Source organism: Sinocyclocheilus rhinocerous, unplaced genomic scaffold, assembly GCF_001515625.1.
Source record: "Sinocyclocheilus rhinocerous isolate Xijiao unplaced genomic scaffold, SAMN03320098_v1.1 scaffold55, whole genome shotgun sequence".
NCBI lineage: Eukaryota > Metazoa > Chordata > Actinopteri > Cypriniformes > Cyprinidae > Sinocyclocheilus > Sinocyclocheilus rhinocerous.
Window position 1 is genome coordinate 33,078 of NW_015647461.1, and position 21,444 is coordinate 54,521.

General features: G+C 37.5%; 1 protein-coding gene across 1 annotated transcript in view; it reads left to right on the forward strand.

Moving 5' to 3' along the window:
• The window catches only part of LOC107709168 (VWFA and cache domain-containing protein 1-like), a 57,618-nt gene that overhangs the window by 32,336 nt on the left and 3,838 nt on the right, over positions 1–21,444 (forward strand). The window contains exons 7-26 of the mRNA XM_016513580.1: positions 4,503–4,647; positions 4,736–4,952; positions 6,742–6,891; positions 7,842–8,075; positions 8,800–8,949; positions 10,057–10,180; positions 10,285–10,402; positions 10,519–10,687; positions 11,703–11,845; positions 12,411–12,592; positions 12,864–12,974; positions 13,890–14,012; positions 15,675–15,774; positions 15,948–16,064; positions 16,348–16,508; positions 17,019–17,022; positions 17,188–17,354; positions 18,498–18,649; positions 18,957–19,118; positions 20,746–20,823. Coding sequence (XP_016369066.1) covers positions 4,503–4,647; positions 4,736–4,952; positions 6,742–6,891; positions 7,842–8,075; positions 8,800–8,949; positions 10,057–10,180; positions 10,285–10,402; positions 10,519–10,687; positions 11,703–11,845; positions 12,411–12,592; positions 12,864–12,974; positions 13,890–14,012; positions 15,675–15,774; positions 15,948–16,064; positions 16,348–16,508; positions 17,019–17,022; positions 17,188–17,354; positions 18,498–18,649; positions 18,957–19,118; positions 20,746–20,823 — 2,807 coding nt within the window. The remainder of the gene's footprint in view (positions 1–4,502; positions 4,648–4,735; positions 4,953–6,741; positions 6,892–7,841; positions 8,076–8,799; positions 8,950–10,056; positions 10,181–10,284; positions 10,403–10,518; positions 10,688–11,702; positions 11,846–12,410; positions 12,593–12,863; positions 12,975–13,889; positions 14,013–15,674; positions 15,775–15,947; positions 16,065–16,347; positions 16,509–17,018; positions 17,023–17,187; positions 17,355–18,497; positions 18,650–18,956; positions 19,119–20,745; positions 20,824–21,444) is intronic.

Here is a 21,444-nt window from a genome sequence, read left to right on the forward strand (position 1 = left end):
ACTTCCGCGACACGAGCGACAGTGACCATTGGCGACAGAATGTGGGTGTGTCAAGCGATGCGAGTCAAGCAACAAAAGTTAAGAATTGTTTAACTTTATGCAAATGAACAGCGAATTTCGCGAGCGACAACCAATAGGAGTGAAGAATCTGTCAGTGGCGCTCACACGTCACCGTCTCGAGTGCAGGCAAGATTTCCTGAGCGATTTCACTGTTTTATATGAACCACATACATGGATATAAAAAAATGATGCGTAGAAATGGCAAATTTCAAATAAAAATCCCTTAATTCGCAAAAAAGTTTTTACGGTTTTTGACTTGTGCAAAAAGGGTTAATGCGAATAAAAGGTGATGGAAACGCATTTGCCGAGTAAATTCCTCCGTGCGCATCAAAAAAGTCATGTGACTGCGCTATGGGACGGTCTTTCAGCATCTGAAATGTTATGGTCATTTTGAAATGTCCAAACAAAGTCTATCATCAACGTATTTCTGTATAATTGCCTCCCAGAACTGTTACACGACTACGTTCCCAAACAGCAGCATAAACCTCAGAAAACAATGACCGCATTTATTTTGTTTCGTAATTTCGTAATTTATAATTAAGTAATTTAGTAAGTAATTTATTTTATAGGCCTATGAAAATTATTATATTCAAGGGTTTCTCCTACTTTTCATAGTGATATATAGCCTAGCCCCAGTTCTACCAGGAAGACGATTTTGTTCTCATTGACTCGTTGGATGGAAACGGTGTTTATTCGCAAATGTTTTATGTGATATTTCAATTTTGCGCATAAGTTAAATTTGCAACTTTGGATGGAAACCCAGCTAATTAGAAAGCTAAATAGCTTAGCCTAATAGCTTAGCATAGCAGTAATTGGTTAAGAAAAACTGATTTACCAATTACTGATTTGTTAGAACAAGATATCACAACAATGCTACTTTTTTAACAGGTTGAGGATACAATTTTATGGGGGATTGGAACTTGCACAACACCATCACAAACTCCTCTTGTGTTTGATTTCAAGGGATTGTGTTCAGTTTTAGCCACAAAAGCATGAGAAAATGGGCACTTTTTAAAAATCCATTGCAGTTTAAATGAGAATAAGAAAATAATATTCTCATTATTACGTCATTTTTGACGCCACTGAAGATGGCGCCATTGTGGGTGTTGGCTTGCCGTCGCTCCTGTCCTCTGCTGTCTTTCCTGTACGTTTTGGTGCTATCTATGTGTGTGTGTGCTCAAGGAATCAGTACCTTAATTTCCTATGATCGCCAAACCCTTCTTGATATACAATCCACTGTCATGGATATGTGTGCTCGAAATCCGAATGGGGAGAAATTCTCCTACACCCGGTTTTTCTCAGCGTTCCCGAAGGCCGCTTGCCACGTCGGCTGTTCATTTCATCGGAAAAGACGCCATAGAAAGCGTGGGAAACGGGCTGGCATTTTGGTCAGGATTAAAAGATCCTTGCACACATCCACGTCTTGCTGTTGCGATCTGCTTGGAGTCAATGGATGGGATAAAAACCTCTCTCTTCAGAGCACTACGATCCCCCGTTACACCTGTCAACTGCCCATCCTACCAGATGTGGCTACATCTGTTTGCGCTACAGCGCGGCCGCGGATCATCAAAAGAGGCGCTAATCTACGAAATCTCCGGTCACTGGATTATGCGAAACCATCGATCATATCCCCTGAAGAAATTACTCATGTTACTAAACTGGCTATGGTAAACTCGAGATCTCTTCATAATAAAACTTTCATTTTTGAGTCATTTCTTTTTATTCTCTTAATCTCTATATTTACTTTATTGGTATATGTACAGCACTTTGGCATACACTAGCTGTTTTTAAATGTGCTATATAAATAAACTGACCTTGACCTTTACTATGATTTGGGAAATTGGGACACTATTTAGGCTCATAGCCTGCTTAGACACAACTTTTGGTTTATCTGTGTCACTGAGAAATACACAACAATTCCCATTGGCTGGATGAGAGAGAGTTTAAATAAGGAAGAGGCAAATGCAACGATTTTTGGAGTTAAAAATAACCATGAAATTGACAGCACCATGAAAAATAACCATGAAATTGACAGCGAGAAGAAATATAACATTCGATGAAGACTTAAAGTGGAATGAAGGGATAGAGGAAATGAAGGGGTGTCACGTCATGACTCTGCTTCTCAGCTACTCTAAACACTGGATGGGGGATTAAGCACTCTGGGGCGGCACGTGTATGATTTTTAAAGCTGTCAACATGCTGTAAAGTTCCTGTTTATACTTTGGGTATGGATTGATGGCTCATTTGTGGTTGGGACGCCTGTTCGTGCTTAACATCCATTTTTCTTCTGCAGGTTTCCACAGCAATTTGATGAACTATGTTTATTTTGATCATAATTAGGAAAGGTCATAATTAATTAGGAAAGGCTAAAGCTAGTGTTTACTCTAAACCTTTACTTCCTTCATTATTTTTATATTTGATTATATTATATAATATTGGCCTTGTATTGTTTGAGTTAACATTTTGAATCACTCAAACCACTTAAAGATGTCGGCATGTTTAAGAGGAATGGGTGAATTACAGGTTATTTATTTGACCTGAGTAACCTCTCGTAGCACATATTCATCCTTTTTATGGGACAATACAAAAAATTTTTTCTTTCTTTTTTAATTTACGGTGTAAAAGATCCAAGTAATATTACTAAAGTACATTCTGAAAAGGATTATACATATAATAAGACATATGCCCTTTTGAATACCTCCACTGCCTCTCTTTGTTGTATTCCTTCTTTTCTTGTCTTTTCTTGTTCTTTTCCCCACTTTCCTTCACTTCCCGGCTCCTGTTAAGTAAATAAACGCTTGAATTGATGGCAGCAGAGTGGTGATCGCTGTGCTTCTCGCGTGTTTGGAAAGGATCAGCTTGTCTGGGCTCCGGCCGTCACACAGCTGGGGCCTGTTCAACTGACACGAACCCTACAGCTGCCTGCCAAACAAGGCTGTAATCATGTCTAGAACATTGGGGGGACCAATCGTTTTGAGGAAAATATAAAGATGGTAATTGTATTTATTTAAAGAAACTAAATAAATAAAGGATTTAAATAAAAGAAGAAAAAAGATCCGTAAAAGAACAAGAATAAGAATTTTTGTGAAGTAATCAATCTGAACTGCAAATAATATTTTTTATTTTAAAATATGCACCCATTCCATTTCAGTTGTATTGTTGAAAATGCAAAACAGAAAAATGCTATTGTTATCATAATCAATTATGAATTACATGAATCACATAAATGACAGACCTACTTGTCATTCAAAACGGCGGAATTTGACAAAAAAGTCGAATAGTTTGCATCACTGGATATTGTTGGTCGTTTACGTCATAGAAGGGGAACGCTACGTTTCTTACAGTCAAACCGACTGTTGCTATAGTAACGAACGCAACTGGTGTTATTTTATAATTGTTGGGGCATCTCCAGCTATAGGCTATCTTAAACTTCTCAAAATACAGCCCGCTTCAGATTTAATCACTGCACAAAAAATTAAATCTTTACCTAATTCTGACTGGGTGGGCAAGACAATCATTTGGGTGGGCTCAACCCACCCCTGCCCATGCCTGGAGCCGGCCCCTGTTATCACTGTCTTTAGGGCATGCTTGGTAATAAGACTTTCTATTTTTTTAACCTTCCTGTTGAATAAAATTCAAACACATTCATGCACACCATCCAAATACATATTTGTCAAAACTGCATTTTTAAAAGAAGCTGTTTCTATTAGAAATCTTTAGAAATTTTAGCCAAGTACTTACTTGTTAAAAAAAGTGTCAAATGCTCTAGCTGTTTTTGTCTTTATATTAGTATTTTTAAATAAAGGATTTGCCACTTTTCTTTGTCGCCATCTTTTAGCTAGAGACTAACTAAAGGTTATTTTCTCGTTTTGTATAAAAACTGTGATCTGTAAGTTCATCGCTCACACTGTCATAGGCAGGCACCTCAGAATGTAGCGTCTTGTGTGGCTGAGTGTAAATTACATTCTAGAGAGGCCTTTTAGGTCTGTTTAACGTAGTTACAATAGGCCCCATGCCCTTGACTGGAATGCAGGGTCGCCCCTACTAAACCCCACTGGAATCTGCCACCCAGTGTTGTGGGCAATGTGTGCCTGAGCTGAAAGATGGGCTCATCTCTGCTGCCGTTCCCACAACTTCTCTCCTCCTGCTGGAGATTGCACAACAAATCTGGTACTCACAGGTTTTTAACCACTTATAGGATGTATATACGAGATTTAGGCAATATGGGCAGCTTTTTCTTAGTGTTGGAGTTGAAAAGGGTTTCCAAAAACAACACAATAGAGTGCAGGATCTCTTGCACAAACACTGTAGTGAAGAGAGCGGGAATCACGCCAGGACTACACTTGGCTTCTTGCCGTCAGAGTCCAAGAAAAGTCGTTGTGCAGGGTTCTTGCATTCTTCAAATAAGTAGACCGTAAATCTTTGTTTCTGTGTGTTGGCAGGCCTGTGTATGTTTCGGCAGTAAGGCCGCAGTCGAAACATATTGTAGTGATCATAGACCATGGTGCCTCTGTCACTGAGACCCAACTCCAGATCGCCCGTGACGCTGCGCTAATCATCCTCAACTCCATCGATGAGCATGATAAAGTAAGGAAGTGACGTCATCATCGTCATACACCCTCCACTGATTACATTTGTTCTTTTGGCACTCAATGTCCTTTTTTCCCCCCCTCAGATCTCAGTGTTGACAATAGCAGATACTGTTCGTTCCTGTTCTCTGGATCAGTGCTACAAGAGCTTCCTCTCACCTGCTACCAGCGAGACTAAGAGGAAGATGAGCACCTTCATCAACAACATTAAAGCGTCTGACAGCTCTACCCAGCATGCACTGGGCTTCCAGAAAGCCTTTCAGTTGTTAAGGAACACAAGCAACGTCACCAGACAGCCGACTAGTAAGAATCAAAGCTTATTTACATTAGATTTACGAACACCATGTCATTTCCTACCTTTATGTATTTTCTGTTTAGTGTTAACAAAAGTGTTCTTTAATGTTTAATTATAAAAAATATATATATATATTTTGAACACACTTTAACTGAACGGTTGTGACCAGTAACTATAGGGTTTTCAGTTAACGGTTCAATTACACGAATGATTTTTTTTTTCTCTAAAAGAGATTTTATATTTTGTATTTAAAAAATCCTTAATACTTCACTTAAGGCCTTTCTGTAAAATCATCCTCAACTCCATCGATGAGCATGATAAAGTAAGGAAGTGACGTCATCATCGTCATACACCCTCCACTGATTGCATTTGTTCTTTTGGCACTCAATGTCCTTTTTTCCCCCCTCAGATCTCAGTGTTGACAATAGCAGATACTGTTCGTTCCTGTTCTCTGGATCAGTGCTACAAGAGCTTCCTCTCACCTGCTACCAGCGAGACTAAGAGGAAGATGAGCACCTTCATCAACAACATTAAAGCGTCTGACAGCTCTACCCAGCATGCACTGGGCTTCCAGAAAGCCTTTCAGTTGTTAAGGAACACAAGCAACGTCACCAGACAGCCGACTAGTAAGAATCAAAGCTTATTTACATTAGATTTACTAACACCATGTAATTTCCTACCTTTATGTATTTTCTGTTTAGTGTTAACAAAAGTGTTCTTTAATGTTTAATTATAAAAAAATATATATATATATATTTTGAACACACTTTAACTGAACGGTTGTGACCAGTAACTATAGGGTTTTCAGTTAACGGTTCAATTACACGAATGATTTTTTTTTTCTCTAAAAGAGATTTTATATTTTGTATTTAAAAAATCCTTAATACTTCACTTAAGGCCTTTCTGTAAAGTGCATTATAAAAGTATTTTTAATGCAGTAATTATGCCTTTTAATGCACCTTATAAAGCATTGTATGGTCTCATGAATAATTGTAACCATAGTTATAATACATTATAATACTTATCAATTAATTGAACACGCTTTTAGAAAGTATAATGCATTAAAACACGACAAACAAACAAATTTAGAATCTGCAAATATTATAATGCATTTTAACTTTGGTTACAGTTGTTTATGAAAAGATATAATGCATTATAACATGCATTATGAATAACTTTATAATGTACTGTACATAAGGGCTTTAATTAAAGCGTTACCAAAAATTCTCTATGATCATATTTTTTAATGCACAAAATAGCATGCAGTCAGACAAGAGTCAACTATAATGAAGTTAGATTTTAAGAGAAAGGCTGAATTATTACCACACAGAAGTTGTCAAATTTTTATTGGGGCAAAATGACAAATTTTTAAATAGTAAAAAATAAAATATATACATTTTCTAATTGATTTATATATTACAATATTTATTGGTCAAAGAAATACGAGTCATTTCAGTCATTTTTCATTAAGTCAAGTAATTTATAATTGTATTGTTTTCTTTCGGAATACAGTTTTTTTAATTTGGTAATTAATTATTAGTCTGGGAGGAACAAGGGCTCTCTGTCATGTCTGATTACGCAGCGCGTGCCATTTCCACTTCGTAAAGGTGCGGGGGGCCAGGGACAGCCCGAAGGGAAGGAGCAGACTTAAAGATAATGTGCCCATGAAGAATTGGTCCCTGAGAAATAGTTACTAGAGTATTATACACCTTATTTTGGTGTGTATGTTCTCAAGTTTCCCCGAGGTCGGTTATTATATTCAGTATGATTGATTATTGATCATCTTCCCTCTCACAGACACCGACATGGTGATAATCTACCTGTCATCAGGCGTCACCTCCCGAGACTCATCCGAGCACGAAAAGAGAGCAACCCTCAGCGTGGTCAAAGAGGAGAACCGCCACCTCAACAACTCTGTCATGATCCTCACCTATGCTCTCATGAACGGTGAGATACAGACAAGGAGTGCAGCTTTTTTATGAACTCTTTGTCTTGCAGGCCACAAGGGCTCACGGTGAACACCTGTGTGCATGTTTGTGCTTTTTCAAAACATGCTCAGCTGTTTTGATGCCCCTTCATCTTTCTTCTGGTCTTTGTGTGTGCGCGTTTACGTGTAAGAAACCACTCTCCATTATATTGCTCTCCTCAGCTGTTCCTCTCCCCGCATGTATTAGCCTTCCATTAGCATACTTTAGTTTGGCATCATGAAAATTAAAATGCAGATCATCGAAAAGAAGAAAGAGAAATGCGACAATACATCAAAGGCCACTCAGTGACATGAAAGAGTGAGAAAGGCCTTTTTTATGCATTAGATGACTCAGAGATATGATTCAGATCGATTAGCTTGGCAATGCAGGTTACGCTACTTTGACTAGGTATTGTGAGGCTCTGAAGGACACACACACATTACTCATATTTCCTTGTTTATTTGAAGTCTGGTTCATTTATGACAAGTCGTATTATATTCACATATTAAAACCTGTCACAGTGTCAGATTAATAGACTGGAGTGTTGAAATTTATGTCCAGTCCAATAACAATTCAACAGAATTGAATGTTCCTCCAAAAGTGAAAGACTGACTAACAAAAACCTCCTATTCTTTCTGTTAAAGGTCCAAAACCACCATTTCATGATGGAAATAGATTAAGTGTGATTTTTAGCTCTGCGGTTAAGTAATCCGTGTGGGATATGAATGGCTTTCTTTTACTGTGCTGCACTCTAAATAGGCCAGATAGACAAAACCTTTACAAAACGCTTGCAATATCTGTGAAAATTTAGATAAATTGGTTGATACTAGCTTTGTTCCAAAACCCAGTGGTGCACAAGAGACACATAGCACATTGATACTGAGTATAAAATGTCAATTTTAATTCGTTTTTCTATACCATCGTCCTCAGAAGGAGTAACGGGACTCAAGGAGCTGGCCTTCTTGCGAGACCTGGCCGAGCAGAACTCTGTTAAGTATGGCGTTCCAGATCGTTCCGTCCTGCCTGTCGTGAAGGGCAGTATGATGGTTTTAAACCAGCTCAGTAACCTGGAGACCACCGTGGGACGCTTCTACATCAACCTCCTCAATCGAATGATCGACGTGGCCTCCTTCAGCTTGCCTTATGCAGACCAGATGGGAGACGGTAAGTTAAGATCTTGAACTTGGCATCAAGTTCAAGTCTGGCACATTAACATTCCCTCTGACAAACCATATGCACTCAGAAGACCTCAGAAGAAGTGGCTCCGCACCAGAAAGTTTCCATGGTGCTATATACTGTAAACTTAAACTATAAGTAAAGCCAAAAATCACAAATGCAGAGTCTGCTCTTATGGGGCTGCTAGACAGGAAGTCATTCTGATGAAATTATAGCTTGATTGGAAATGATGCATAATACAAATCTGCTCACAAATGATATTTACCTTGATTTTTTTTATTGCTTCATAAAAATATCTCATTTTATTTTCTACGTTTTGATTAAACTTTATTAGGCTATAATGGAAATTATGGCTGAAAGAGATTAAGGAACTGTCATAATTTGATTTAAACCGTACAAATATTTTTTTTATTTGTTTATTTTTTGCAAAAAAAAAGAGAAAATCTATAATATAAATGATGTTTTCAAGGAAAATCTATTTATATCTTTTTTCTTTTTTTATTAAAAAAATCAACCTCTTTGTCAAAGAAAGTGCCCGAAGTTAACACCCAAGAAACATCTACTTTGTTCATTGTTGTTTTTTAGTATCACTTGTCCTTTTGCCAATGGCTTGTACCTCACAGTTAATAATATTTCTTCATGAATTACCGCTTACATAAATTGACTTATTAATATGGGGACAGATTGAAAGGAAGTTCTTTTCTGTTTGTAGGTTTCATCATGACCGTCAGCCGGCCATGCTACTTTGGGAACTTGTTGCTGGGTGTAGTTGGAGTGGACGTGAATCTGGCATACATACTGGAGGACGTCACCTACTACCAGGACTCCCTGGCCTCATATACATTCCTCATAGACAATAAAGGTAGGAAGATGCGTGCGCTGATGATTGTTTTTGGCTGAGATCCACCTGGTTCCATTAGCCAAAATGAGCCAAGCTTGTTTTACATGTTTACCTGTTTGCCTCACTTCAACTTGACTTTCTAACTTCACCATGAATTTGGAGGTCTGATCTTCACTGACACAAAAGACTGAACTGAAGACCATTAACCTTTAACAGTTCATTAGGGGAATCAGCTCTCCTACATTGGGCGGCTCAGAGTCAGAGCCACGGCTGACATCATGCCAGTTTCTTGAAGTGGGACCAGCAAAACTCTGTGGATTTGAACTTCTTAGGGAGAAAAGAATTAAAATGTTTTGTTTTCCCCCTTGAAAAGGAGCAGTAGTCTGCTTATGCAAACACTGTCCACCAAAGAATGAAATTAAGCGCTGTTGGCCTTATTTTGACAAGCTTTCATTTACGCTTTCTTCATCCTGCTCTGAATAACATCTGTTTTTCCATGACTTCCCCCAGCAGGGTGAAGTGTCTCTGAATTTACAACGCTGTTAACCTCCACTTAATACATATTAAAACAATTCGATAAGCCCTCCAGAAATTGCCACTTTGCACTAAAAGGTTGTGTTGTATTACATATGTAAAAAAATGAGGGTGATTATCTGTTCCTGAGAGTATACAGTCTATCCTAATGACTGGGATAATGAAGTGGCACCTGCTGTCTCCAGCTGTTCGGTAAAGAGACGAGATAGCACTGCCTCTCAGTTCTTTTCAAAAGGAAGTCTCTCCCTGTGTTGTGCAGGCCACAGTTTTTGTGTGTAACCTAGTAGTTGAAAAGCTTTTACAATATACAGTATGTTAAAAACTATATTGGACCAGGAAACATTGTCTATGTTATGCATCGAAAAGTTATGCATTTCATATACAAATAGGCCCATTTACATATAGGCCCAATAGCCAAAAAAGTTTCTAATTCAATGTAATTATTTATTAGTAATTTAGTAATTCTGCTGGTCAGAAAAAGGGTGGAAAATGGTCATAAAGTATTTTTTTCACAGTTTTTTTTAATGAATGTTTATTCGTTTTTTCATATTTTATATTAAATTGAATTTAAAATAATGTTTGCATATCTTTCAGGCTACACCCTCATGCATCCGTCACTCACCCGACCTTACCTGATGACTGAAGCTCCCCTCCATACAGACATCATCCACTATGAGAACATCCCAGGGTTTGCTGCTGTGCGTCAAAATATCCTCAGGTGAGGGTGTATGGGATTCCAAAAAGACCTGGGTATCTGCAGTTGCTCGAGTTTACTTTGTTACTGACGTGCTTACTAAGCTCATGTTATGTGTTTCATGTTAGTCTGCCTCTGGGGAGTCAAGTCATTGCTGTGCCTGTCAACTCCACTCTGTCTTGGCACATGAACCGCCTACGTGATCCCAGTCGAGATGCCTACAATGTCAGCTACGCTTGGAAACTGGTAAGCTATTCCTCTGCAGTGGAACAAGCATTGGCTGAGGAAAAACCAGACTGAGTTTGTATGTTGTTTTATTTAATCATTTTGTATTTTTACTGATCTTGATCCCTGATTTGCAGGTTCAGGACACTTCGTTTATATTGTGTATAGTTTATGTTCAGCCGGAGATCCCGGTAAAGCAACTGAAAAATCTGAACACGGCCCCTAGCAGCAAACTCCTGTACCACCGCCTGGATCTGCTGGGGCAGCCCAGCTCCTGCCTCCACTTTAAACAGCTCGCTACAGTCGGTAAGCTCAGGCGAAACATTAATATAATCTTTACATCTTGTAAAAAAAACCCTTTAAATCGCTACAGTCGGTAAGCTCAGACAAAACATTAATATAATCTTGGGAAAAAAAAATAGTAAATGCTATTCTCAAAGTTGTTAGGACTTACCATGCAGAGCTCGTTTCTCTGAAAACGGAGCGAGACATTTATTTTAAGATATTTCTTTTTTTATAAATCAATATCAAATCCAGGTGGAACAATTACAAAAGTTTCTTTGCTTTTGCTCAACAAGTGAATTGTTACCAACAAAAACCAAATAAATGTTAGCGGAGGACTGCATGTCAGAAGTTGTTTTGTTGTTAAAGTTATTAATTTCATATTATTCTTAAAGGGAAATAAATGTGTTAATGCGTTAACTATGGAAAAAGTAGACTATGTATATATATATATATATATATATATTACAGATATATTGTATATTACTAATGTTTTTTTTTTTTTTTGTTTTTTTAAAAGTGTTATGCTAACCAAGGCTGTGATTATTTAATCAAAAATACAGTAAAACAGTAATATTGTTGAATATTATTACAATTTAAAGTAACTATTTTCTGTATTTAATATATTTAATGTAATTTATTCCTTTGGCAAAGCTGGATTTTCAGCAGAATTTCCATTACTCAAGTCTTCAGTGTCACATGATCATTCTAATATGCTGATTTGGTAACTTTTCTTATCTATTATAAAGGTTGAAAAGGATTGAGTTGCTTAATATTGAGAACATGTGTGTGTTTTTATGCTTCTTTGATAAATAGAAATTTCAAGAACAAGTCTTTACTGTCACTTTGGATAAGTTTAATGTGTCCTTGCTGAATAAACATTTTCATTTCTTTCCTAAATTAAATTAATAACCCCACACTTTTGAACAGTGTACTTTTTTTGGTAAGTGAATATTACAGTTACTAAGGCATGATTGATAATGGTTTCGGGGCTAATATAATTAAGCAGCACAACTGATTCATCTCTCACTTTTTTCAGAGAGTCCCACAGTGATGTTGTCTGCTGGTAGTTTCTCCTCTCCATATGAGCACTTGAGTCAGCCAGAGACCAAGCGCATGGTGGAGCACTACACAGCTTACCTGAGTGACAACACCCGGCTCATAGCTAACCCAGGCCTGAAGGTACACACAAACACACACTTACTGGCCATCTCAGCAACACATGTCTCATAGCCAACCCAGGCCTGAAGGTACACACAAACACACACTTAATGGCCATCTCAGCAACAGAGAGTCCCACAGTGATGTTGTCTGCTGGTAGTTTCTCCTCTCCATATGAGCACTTGAGTCAGCCAGAGACCAAGCGCATGGTGGAGCACTACACAGCTTACCTGAGTGACAACACCCGGCTCATAGCCAACCCAGGCCTGAAGGTACACACAAACACACACTTAATGGCAATCTCAGCAACACATGTCTCATAGCCAACCCAGGCCTGAAGGTATACACAAACACACACTTAATGGCCATCTCAGCAACACATGTCTCATAGCCAACCTAGGAATGACACAATCTTTCACAGTTAGTGGTCACATGGTTAATTTCTCAGTTCTAACTGGCAGTTCTTAGTTGGCAGCCTTCCTCTCCTCTTTAATTCTTCTTTTTCATTAGGGAAATGCAGCGCACCAGTCTTTATGATGCTCTGCTTAGTAGAATTCTTTAACACCCCCCTCCTTTGGTCTTCCAGTCTTCTGTGAGAAATGAGGTGATGGCCACCAGTCACGTGACAGATGAATGGATGAGTCTTATGGAGATGAGCAGCCTCAACTGCTACATTGTGAGGCGTTACATAGCAACGCCCAATGGGGTGCTGCGGATTTACCCCGGTTCTCTCATGGACAAAGCCTTCGATCCCACCAGGAGGCAATGGTAAGATTTGAGCCTCAGGACGGAGGTCTTCAAACTCCTAGTGGGATGCTGGTCAACAGATCCCACAGTCTGTTGACTAATCTTAGCGAACTGACAGATTCCCAAGAAGGTATTTTGTGTTCATATGCAGCTGTACACACTATAAAAAGGGTGTTTTTTTAATACAATAATTGTATAGGAAAAAAATTAATGAATAAGCAAAACAAACTTTGATCAATTTATACATTTCAGTTTAAAATGTGGTCTAATTAGTGATCCTTTTGTCTTTTAGGTACCTACATGCTGTAGCCAATCCTGGTCTTATCACTTTTACTGGACCCTACCTGGATGTTGGTGGGGCGGGCTATGTGGTCACTATTAGCCACACCATCCACGCCTCTAGGTCAGTTGTTTAAGGGTCACATTTCATGTTTAAACCTGTTGGATCTCAACCAGGGGCCACAGGATAAGTAATTTAAGTAATAAATTACTCATATATTTTTTAAAAATTCTAACGATTAATTAAAATGTTTTAAGAAAAAATCTAGATGTCTTTCCCCTCTGAATAACTTTTGTTTTTATTGAAAAACATTTTATTGAAAAATTATTTTTATATATATCTGTGTACTCCCTGTTTCTGTTCTGTTTTAAAACAAGCCTATTTTGTCATAATAATGGTAGAAATACTGAAAAATATCTTGGTCTGTATGAGGGGAGGGGGCCCTTTGAATATTGCGTTGGGAGTCATGGGGGTCTATAAGTCAAAAAGTTTGAGAAGCGCTGGTTTAGACACATCATTTGCTATGCGTTATGGCTTTTATAATGTGGATATTCATTTATTTTTGCTTATTCAGACACTAGCTGTTTTTTTATGCTTGTATGGATCAGACTTTAAAGGGGTCATATGATGCGATTTCAATTTTTCCTTTCTCTTTGGAGTGTTACAAGCATTTTCATACATTTGCTGTCTTAGTTGAAAAAAGCATAGTATATGTAGTATGTAATAGTACTTGTTGCAAATGAAAAACAACTGCCTTATCACTGTCGGGTTGGTGCTTGGCACAGTGCGTGTGTGTGTTTGTATGGTCGTGTGTGTAGAGATATGATGAAGCTGTTTGAAACTGGCAGCGTTCCAGAATGTCTAGTGTAGATAAAGAGTGTTTTCCCTTCACGTTTTCCAATCAGTTCTCTCTTAAGAGGAGGAAATGTGACTATGTAGTGTGTGATCTGATCTAAAGCTCTATTGCGGTGACCCATCATACTGTAGATCTCCTCATTCTTCATATTGATCAACACACTTATCTGTCTCCTTTCCCAGTTCCCAAAAGGCCTCCGGTTACACAGTAGCGGTTATGGGCATTGACTTCACTCTGCGCTACTTCTACAAAGTTCTGTTGGATCTTCTGCCCATCTGCAACCAGGACAAGGGCAACAAAATCCGGTAAGGCCTTCCCACCGCACCCAACCCCCATCTCATTTCTTCTCAAACTCTCTAGTGTCTGCCAAGACCCCAGTGTGCTGGCTGTGGTGTCCAGCGTAGTGCCTGAAGCTATCGATGCCCCACAGAGGCTCTTTAAAGCTCTTTCAAATGAAACTAATCAGATTTGCTTCTGTTGGAAAAGAGGCATTCACTTAGTCTTCTCTGCATACTTCTAAGCTCCCTCTTTTAGGATAGGAAGAGATGGAATGAGAACGATCTGAGGTGGGGATCAAGAAACTGTGAGGGAGGGCTAGATGTTGAGAGAGAGGAGAGATGAGAAGGGAAAAGTATAAAGACTGGAACAATGATATTTATTTTTCAAAAAAAAAAATTAGGTGGTGCTTGCCTCTGCAAAAGTTGCTGCAATGATACTAGGGTATTGTGGCAGTTGTCAAGTTTTTATTATCGCTAGGGCGGTTGCTTATGATATTCAGAGAACCGGCTTAGCTGAAGTTACAAGCCTAGTTGTTGAGTAAATGTGCACAAAGTTACAATTTTATACACTACTAAAATATTAGAGCATAACACCTTTAAACTGTGTAAACATGTATTTATGGAAACCTCTGACCAGGAAGAACGGTTGAAAAATTACAGAAAGATTACATCATGACATCATGATGAACAACTTATGATGATACTAAATCATAATCAACTCCATTACCTTTTAAGTACAGTTCATGCCAGGGTTCAGAAAAAATATAAATCAAAATAAATTTTTAGTATTTATTTCCCTTTCTAATTTTAGATGCAGTTCCTGAATATTTAATCTTTTGCATATTTAAATATATTATTTAGACCAGTGGCTCTGAAACGGGGGCCTCAGCAAAGTTCAAGATTACTTAAAATGTTTTAAAATAAGGCAAAACAAACTTTAAAATAAGCTAAAACAACTAAAAATCCAGATATTTAATTCACCCCAACTTTTTAAATTCAATAATGTAATTATTTGATTTGATTTATTTTTCATTCATTCATTTATTTATATCAAAAAAATTTTTTGGAAATGTATTTATTTGGAAATTTAATTTGGGTAGTCAACCATATATATGTAATTTTTCAGAAAAGTAATCGCACGCCTCGTCTGAAAAAGCAGTGCAATTTGCTTTATCATTCATGTCTGTAGCTCAATATTTTTCAGGACTGACTGAAAGACACAAAGGGAGATAAGCTGATTAGGGCTGCATTCCAGACACATCCTGTTATGTTAGGTGCCAGTGCCCCCATTTTTCCCTCGCTCCCTTCTTTTCTGTCTTTCTTTTACCCTTCCCTCTCATTCCTCTCTTCCTTCCCTTTTTCTTTCTTCTTAACTCTATTTCTACTCTATTTGTCTTTCTTTGCCCCTCTTCATGCTCTCTCTGTCTCTTTATCTGTCTGTGCTGTGGAAGGCCTCAGTGTTCTTTGAGTTTTTCTCAGTGCTATGGTCATTAAACAGGATTAGTGAAGTGGAATGCCTCAGTGTGCCACACAATAACCTTAACTGTTCTGAACTGCAGATGGTACCCTGTGAACATACAGGAAGCCATCTACTGTTTCCTTCCACCTTTCCCCTCTAAATGTCATTTTGGATCTTTGTAAGGCTCAGAGTGCTTGATCCTGTTTGTCTTGGTCCTTATGTATGTGTAGGTGTTTTATCATGGAGGACAGAGGCTATCTGGTGGCCCATCCGACCCTGATTGACCCGAAGGGCCATGCTCCAGCAGAACAGCAACATATTACTCATAAGGTAAGGAACTGTGGCTCTGAGGTCTTTCACAAGAAAATAGGCATTTTTATGTTTTTGTCCTTAGAAAAAGGGGACTTTTTACTCTTCAGCCATATCATATTCAAAGTTTGGTAATGAAACTGAAAAACAATCTTATGGAGTTCATCATTTTCTCCTGATTTGCTTGACTTTAGGAGCCTCTAGTGGCCAATGACATTCTTAACCACCCCAACTTTGTGAAGAAGAACCTGTGTAACAGTTTCAGTGATCGTACCGTGCAGCGTTTCTACAAGTTCAACACCAGCATTGTCGTGAGTGGAGTCTCATATGAATTATTTCATATCAGGCTACTGTAAATTTTGTTTGAAGTGACAATCCTGCCGTTTTTTTACCATGTAAGTTTAGTCAGCCTAATGTATGAGTTATGTTAGCACACCACCTAGTGGAGGTTGTTTTAGTAGCGGCTATAACAGGTGCTTTCGAGTATAACCAGCTGGGCAATTATAAATTGTTGTTTTTAATGAGAAATTGTATGCACAAAGTGAAGAATTCAAATGATTGTTTATGGCTTACTGTGTGTTTGTCATTTTTAAGGGTGATCTGACAAACCTTGTGCATGGCAGTCACTGCTCAAAGTACCGGCTCACTCGTATCCCAGGAACCAATGCGTTTGCTGGTATTGTGAATGAGACCTGTGATTCACTGGCCTTCTGTGCTTGCAGTACTGTGGATCGTCTCTGTCTTAACTGCCACAGGTAATGTTTACAGTCTGCACAACTCTACTACTAACATGTTATCTTTAGTGCTCTATTTATTTAAGTATTCTTTAGGATATTTTGATGAACAGGAAGTTTAAAAGTCATTTTTCATGAATTTAGTGCATCCTTGCTGAATAAAAATATAAATTACTTTAAAAACAATCTTACTGACCCCAAACTTTTCGATGGCATTTATTTGTTTTATGTATTTTATTGTATTTATTATTAACTTTTGTGGAATTTAACCCATAAGGTAATAGCCAATTATCTGCCTGTCACTTCATCAAGTTCTTGTTTGTCACGATGAATAGATATCCAGCCACCTGTGTCCTCAATTAGCCGTCAGTTCAGGATTGTTCCTCAATAGACATTTAGACACTTTCAGGTTTGTCACATTATTCCCAGCTGAGAGATCTCAAGGCATTTACCTTTCTGTCACTGTGCCATCTGTTCATTTTAGTGAAAAATTTTACACTTGAATGCTAATAAATGTATCCTTTACTACAGAGACGTGTAGTAAAAAAAAAGGCTGGGTATTATTCACTGTGTAGCAATAATAACTGTTGATTATTTGTTGTCTGTTGAATGCCACTGATCTACAGAACAACATTGTTGGCAGACTATTACAAATAATTACAAATAGCTTTGAATTTAATGAGTTACATGTTGTATTTAGGGCCTAACTGACTCAGCTTGCCTTACTACTGTGTGTGTGTGTGTGCATAGAAATCCGAGCTGTGACGTGCACCAAGAGCCTTTGTCTTTGACTGTTATTGAGCCCAGTCTACAGGACACTCTGCCTCAGTGTATCAACACCAGATGCAACCAGCGCTTCACCAGCAGGTACGGCCATATACTGTATCATTTGTGATCAGCCTGCTCTTAGCAGGACCTTAACAGAAACACAGAGTCTCTGAGAGTAATATTGTTTCTCCTTTCACTTAACACAGCTAATCTCACATCACTTATTCACAACTTGTGCTGACCACAACAACAAGCATGCGTGTTTCTCAAGATCATACAATGTCAGCTATTATTAGGGACTGTCGAAATCAAAGACTCACAAATAGCTCATGAGTTTCTCACACTGTCGTTCAACATAGACTCAAAGAACCAAGTCTGTGTTGGTAACACTTTACAATGGGGTTCCATTTGTTAACATCAGTTAACAATATGAACTAGAATGAAAAATACTTCTAAAGCATTTATTAGTCTTTGTTAATGGTGTTTTCAACATTATTAAAATCCAAAGTACAATCTGTTAATATTATTTAATGGACCTGAACTGATAAGAACTTGAATCATTTACGTTAACAAAGATGAATAATACTATAACAAATGTATTGTTCATTGTTAGTTTATGTTAGTTTATTCATTAACTAATGTTAGCTGATGGAACCTTGGTGTTAAATATACATATTCAAAAAAAAAATTTTTTAGAAACAAGTATAGTTGAACATATTGTAGGTGGTTGGGGGTACTTTGGTGAAACAAAAGATTTTTCATTGTTACAAAAGATTTCTATTTCAAATAAATGCTGTTCTTTAGTACTTTCTGTTCCTCAAATAATCCTAAAAATGTGTAATGTTTTCCACAAAAATATTAAGCAGCACAACTGATTTCAACATTGATAATAATAAGAAATGTTTCTTGAGAACTAAATCAGCATATTAGAATGATTTCTGAAGGATCATGTGAAGCTGAAGACTTGAGTAATGGCTGCTGAAAATTCAGCTTTGTCATCACAGGGGAAAAATGCATTTTAAAATATATTAAAATAGAAACGTTATTTTTAATTGTAATATTTTACAGTTTTACTGTATTTTTGATCAAATAAATACTGCCTTGGTAAACGAAAGAGATATCTTTCAAAAACAAAAAAAATCCTACTGACCCCAAACTTTTGCATGGTAGTGTATGTGGTATGTGTAGCCATCTCTATAACATTGCTTTTTGTATGTTCTGTTTTATTTGTGTGGGTTGTAGTGACTGTTTTGGTGTTCTGGACTGTGAGTGGTGTATGGTTGACAGTGACGGAAAGACCCATCTGGATAAGCCTTACTGTGCCCTACAGAAGGAATGTTTTGGAGGAATAGTGGGTGCCAAGAGTCCTTATGTGGATGGACTGGGCATTTTAGGTGAGCTGCTACTTCTGTAGTCACACTATTATTGCAGTTTATTATGTGTTTTGTTTATAATAGCATATGTAGGTAAATTGCATTGATGGGTCACAATAGTCCACTAGAAAATTACTTCTTTCTATTGTTTAGTTTTGCTGTTTTGGAAAGATATGCACAGAAGTTTGGAATTACACTGACTTCATGAGTCACACATTGTGCCTTGAGGATCTTTGCTAGTGTGTAGCAAGTCTTTGCTAGTGTGTTCGTTTTTTAATTATTTCATTTCAATATATCATTATTTTTGTATTTCTTCATCTCTTTGCAGATGAGGAGTTGGCGTCACTGAATATGATCAAGAGTGCACCTGTGGGGCCAGTGGCAGGTGGGATTATGGGATGCATCATGGTGCTGGTGTTAGCTGTGTATGCCTACAGGCACCAGATCCACCGTCGCAGTCATCAGCACATGTCCCCGCTGGCTGCACAAGGTGAGTCTGGACACTTTGAGTCTAAAAGTGAAAGTGATTCTTACCTGGGACTGTTGGGAAACAATGCTAGGGTTCTGGAATAAATTTCAGTTTCCATTTAGACTTCCAATGATTACAAAAACACGATAATCAAGATACAAACATTATTGTGCTGCATTCCTTTCCTTTGCTTTAAAGCAGTTTGCTTTCACTTCTCCTTAAAATCCCAAACAGAATGTCCAAATCAGTCAAATCTTGTAATGTGTCTGTCATAATATGCAGTCTACTGCAGGATGACAGTTGTTAAAAGTGCGTTAAGCTGCTAAAGAGAGTTCATGCTGTTCCTCAGGCGACTTTCTGTATGTGCTTTCCAAGAGGAACCAAGCTACACAGACAAGCAAATTATACTTTGGGCTTCGGATACATGGCTAACAGTCAAATACACACAAAAATATGTCAAAAGTGAACACGAACAGAAGTATATTGCAGACTGTACATTTACTGCTTGACTGAATAACTTTAGTAGCTTTAATAAACATTTGTGTATATGTAATTTATACAGACTGTTCTGTGTTTTATTTATTTTATTTTTTATTTTTTATTATCAAGATTTGTGAAATGTCACTGGTGTCTACATTTTGATATCATAGCATCTTTATTTTTCAGCAAAATATACTTAATAATATAGCGCTATTGTGGGAAAAAAAATACTCCGATGTGTGATATCGCCCACTCCTTGTGTTAATTGTGATTACAATATTGTCCAAAATAATCGTGATTATGATTTTTGCCATTATCAAGCAGCTCTATGTTTGACTTTGTTGTGATTTGGTTTTGTTTTAATAGTTTACTACTGAATAAAAAAGAATCAGCATTAAAGATTATTGAATTAAAGTCAAAGCGCATAACCCATGTTACATTTATTATGTGACATATTTCAGAGGGAAACAAGATAATCAAAGATTATAAAATGTAGACCGGGACCTTTTATAATTGAGAATTGATTAGAAAGTGACAAGTGATCTCTGACAAAGAAGCTGGTGACGTCAGCCTGAGAAGGAAAGTTGTTTCAGAGGAAGAGCAAGTAAAACTCACTTTAATGAGGGAAAAATTATTGAGTGCACTTTTAAAGTGTGCTACTCCTTGTGCTAATGAGATACTAAAGCACAGTTGACTGCTAAAAGGACCATAGAAGGATATAAAAGTAATTTAAAGAGCTGAATTCCCTCTTCTTTTGCAGTTGCTCCCTCATGTCTCAGCCAAATTCAGTCTCTATATGTGCATGACTAGGAAGTATAACTTGGTCTGATGCAATATAAATGTGTTTGAATCAGTCTGTGATGCAGTCAGTTTTGCAGTTACATAAACTGTCTGAAAGAGTCCACTTTAGTCTGAATCTGCATTCTAGAAATGAATAGACTGGAATGCTATATTCCCTTGAATTGGCTTTCCTCGGTTTTTAATGTCTGATGGGCATTAGTGGGCAAAAAGTGATTTGAGGAGATTTGATGTCTGTTGTCTTTTTTTATGAGAGAGACTGTGGACCAAAGGAGAAGACAAAGATATATTACATCAAATCTGATCAGGATTGCTCCGTCTGTCTAATCTTCTCTTACGCCTGTCTTTCTTTCTCTGTCTCTTTTACCAGAGATGTCTGTCCGGATGTCCAACCTGGACAACGAACGAGATGACAGAGATGAAGACAGTCACGAAGACAGAGGAATAAGTAAGATACCCGCCTCCCTGCCTGGCACCGCTTCACGTGAATTAACACAGAAAACCTTTAATGCCCATTTTAGCATTAGTAATTACACTGAGGGTTTTTATGTACATCAAATCTACAGTATTGTACTTTGTACCATTAATGCTGTTTTTCACCGATTCAGTGCATCAGACACCAAATGGATGATAATCCGTGAATTCTTTGTGTACAGTGTGCTGTTTTATTCTCCTAGAGTAAAAAGCGAGCATTCATGCTCACAATGGTACTGTGTCATTCTTGTGTGATAATTGCTTCAAACAGCCATGTGGGTTAGTCTGATGTCGTAAGTGTCATCTTTAGTGACAATATTATCATGTGTTCCTGATCGGCATTCTTGTTCCGTTGTACATTTTATAATCAGAAGCATTTTCAATACCATCTGATTTACATCACAAAGTTGTTTTAATTAGATTTTGTGCTATGCATAACTGTAAGAAACATACATTATGAAACATCATGCATAACTGTAAGAAATCTAAATGAATAACAGTCAGTATGTATATAATACTGATTATATATATATATATATATAGTGCTGCTTGAAAGTTTGTGAACCCTTTAGAATTTTCTATATTTCTGCATAAA